The sequence below is a fragment of the Salvelinus sp. IW2-2015 genome, unplaced genomic scaffold (genome assembly GCF_002910315.2).
Source record: "Salvelinus sp. IW2-2015 unplaced genomic scaffold, ASM291031v2 Un_scaffold6896, whole genome shotgun sequence".
Lineage (NCBI taxonomy): Eukaryota > Metazoa > Chordata > Actinopteri > Salmoniformes > Salmonidae > Salvelinus > Salvelinus sp. IW2-2015.
Window position 1 is genome coordinate 8,856 of NW_019948157.1, and position 3,456 is coordinate 12,311.

Here is a 3,456-nt window from a genome sequence, read left to right on the forward strand (position 1 = left end):
ACAAACGGAGACGTTTTCACCGCAGATGGCTGCATTCAGTACAGAACTACGTCCTGACTACAGACACTAAGACAAACGGAGACGTTTTCACCAGCAGGAGGCTGCATTCAGTACAGAACAGAACTACGTCCTGACTACAGACACTAAGACAAAGAAAACCACTTCCTAGTCAGTCAATTAACAAACTGTCAGCTGAATGGCCAGTTGACTCTCTCTGATCGACCTCCGTCTGGAAAACGCACCTGGAATAGTCAGGATATGGTGCACGCCTAATGTCATTGATAAAAAAAACTTAAAGGGATAGGTCACCAAAATGACAACATTAGTTAGATGGKTCCTTTCCTTGAACGTAGTCTCTGGGCCAACCAGGAGAGTCTGTSATCCACTGTTAGSATTTGTCCATTTAACCACTGCCRTCAACYTTAGCATTAAAGGGGAAGTTCAGGTTTTTACACCTTGATGCTAGCTGGTTCCTCACCCTGAAMGTAGTCTMTGGGCCAGGAGAAACTATCATMCATGGTTCAGTGGTCTGTCATCAGCCACTACAAACTTCAGTTAACTTTAGCCAAAGAGTTTCTAAACCCAGAGGAGCAACATCGCAAGACTTCCGGGCATGCTTGTGAAACAGACCAAACAGACCAGGTTTGGGGTTTCGAGAAGTCAATGAGAAGTTCATYTTGTGGTTTTGTTTCTCTAAATCTAAAGGCACAACCTAGACCGGAGACAATGTCTTAAATAGTTGAACATGTTATTACTCCAACGTTGTGAAAGTGACAAACTGACAAAAACAACTTTATATCAAAGGAGTGTCTAGATAGTGTGTGTGTGTGTGTGTTGGTATTGATATGTAGGCTGTGTGCATTTAGTATTTACTTTTAATTGATGTAGTTCTGTCCTTGAGCTGTTCTTGTCTATTAATGTTCTGCATTATGTCATGTGTCATGTTTTGTGTGGAACCCCAGGAAGAGAAGCTGCTGCTTTCTCAACAGCTAATGGGGATCGTAATAAAATACAACAACAAAAATAGCAGGAATTTGACGGCCTGCACAGGCCCAGTTCAGTGTGAGATGACCGTTAGACCCCGATGATGTGTTTCTACGCATGACCTTCGATAGCCAACGGTGCCATGACATTGTGAACGGGAATTTGTACTGGAGAAGCAGTTTCATCTTCATAATGTACCGTCTTTGCTTTAGCCATACTGAACTTCCCCTTTAATGACCAAAGCAACAACAACAATATGTATCTTACCAGACAGTGCTTTAGCCATACTGAACTTCCCCTTTAATGACCAAAGCACAACAAACAATAGGAGTGTATCTTACCAGACAGTGCTTTAGCCATACTGAACTTCCCCTTTAATGACCAAAGCAACAACAATAGGATTGTATCTTACCAGACAGTGCTTTAGTCATACTGAACTTCCCCTTTAATGACCAAAGCAACAACAATAGGATTGTATCTTACCAGACAGTGCTTGTGGCTCCACCCCAGTCAAGGCTCCAGCTCCAGCCCCGGTCCTCTCTGTAACCAGCTCATACTGGAACGAGGTGATCCTCTTACTGATGTCTCTGTGAGGTATGGCCTCTATGAACAGAGACCCCTCCTGGATGCTGAAGCAGGTCACCTTCCCCTGGGCCTGGTCCTGCTCCCTGAGCAGCAGGCGCAGCTTCCCGGCCCGGTCCAGGTAGATGTTAGCCCCGTGGGAGTCCCTAGAGGGCTTGATGCAGACGGAGAGACGGGCGGCTGCCGGGGACAGGGTGTTGGGCCGCAGGTTGACGATGACGGCCCCTGTAGGGTAGAGCCAGTCGAGGGAACCCTGGGAACAACGTAGGTAGACCTGCTCCACATCACGGGTGTGGCCCTCATGGGTTAGACCACTGGAAGGGAAGGGGGGGGTGGAGGTCAGTGGGGAAGTCAACAACACATCATACACAGAGACATGGTCACACTCCTAACAGGTGTGAAAGAATTATATATTTGGTCTGAAGAAAAACGTTTTTTTGGGGGGGTGAGAAATGCCAACCATGAACCACTGTCTGTGACTGCCAGTACAACAGTCTGAAAGGGTCTGTATGAATATAGAACAGAGCGTAAGATAATCAGTCGTTCTCCAGCCAAGGGCCGAGCAACAAAAACAATAGGCCTATAACTTGGCAAAAGAACAGAACATGTCATCTTTCTTCTGGTGARCTTTTCTGAAATCCAGAGCAGCTTCAAAGGGAAACTGCAGCTCTTCACGTGATCATGTCCTGCCTCCCGTCATACTCAACAGGTCGACTACAGACTGCAGCTCTTCACGTGATCATGTCCTGCCTCCCGTCATACTCAACAGGTCGACTACAGACTGCAGCTCTGTGCTTCAAATGGAACCCTATTCCCTATATAAGGCTCTGGTCTACAGTAGGGCACTATGTATGGAATAGGGGCCCAGGTCTAAAGTAGTGCACTATATAGGGAATAGGGGCCCAGATCAAAAGTAGTGCACTATATAGGGAATAGGGGCCCGGGTCAAAAGTAGTGGACTATATAGGGAATAGGGCCCTGGTCTAAAGTAGTGGACTATATAGGGAATAGGGGCCAGGGTCAAAAGTAGTGCACTATATAGGGAATAGGGCCCTGGTCAAAAGTAGTGGACTATATAGGGAATAGGGCCCTGGTCAAAAGTAGTGCACTATGTAGGGAATAGGGGTCCGGGTCTAAAGTAGTGCACTATGTAGGGAATAGGCTCAGTGTGTGTGGTGGTGGTGGTGGTGGTGGTTTAACATCCTTAGACAAAGTGTTAAGACTCTCTCGTCTCCGTGCGCTGCACACGGCCGGCAGCATGACCAGTCACGAGCCGCCCTGCCTCGACATGGCTCAACTGACCTCCGCCCCAACACACACGTCTTGTGGCACATTGTTCCGTCTGGGCTCAGCGCTCTGGCAACACACGACTGACTGGCTGGCAGGCTGCCTCAGGGTCGAGAGAGAGAGGAGAGGGGGGGAGTCTAGAGACAGAACTGGATGAATGGAGAGGAGAGGGACAGACTCACAGGCTACATCCCAAATTACACCCTAGTCCCTATATAGTGCKATAGGCCCTGGTCAAAGGTAGTACACTGTATAGGGAATAGGATGCCATTTGGGACACAGTAGAGTTGACTTAGACAACCAACGGCAGCAACAGTAACCAGGCTGCCAGGAGCCTCTGCTGAATGCAGGTCAATCAGCCAAACCTCCCCTTGCTGCCGGGACAAAAGGACTGGAAGAGACTTGTCCGGGCAGCACTCTGGACAGGACTGACCCCCTGGCGCCAGACAGACAGCACCGCCAAACCACTCACTATACATACACACAGTGAGTCAGTGTCTAAAATGAAACCCTATGCCCTATTTAGTGCACTAGTCATGACTAGGACCCATAACCCTATTCCCTATATAGTGCACTAGTCATGACCAGGACCCATAACCCTAT

General features: G+C 48.1%; 1 protein-coding gene across 1 annotated transcript in view; it reads right to left on the minus strand.

The window, feature by feature from the left end:
* Window positions 1-1,347: 1,347 nt before the first annotated feature.
* Window positions 1,348-3,456, minus strand: part of LOC112079095 (meteorin-like protein) — a 12,149-nt gene continuing 10,040 nt past the window's right edge. Inside the window, exon 3 of the mRNA XM_024145137.2 lies at window positions 1,348-1,880. Within this exon, the coding sequence (XP_024000905.2) occupies window positions 1,430-1,880 (451 nt within the window). The 3' untranslated portion in view covers window positions 1,348-1,429. The remainder of the gene's footprint in view (window positions 1,881-3,456) is intronic.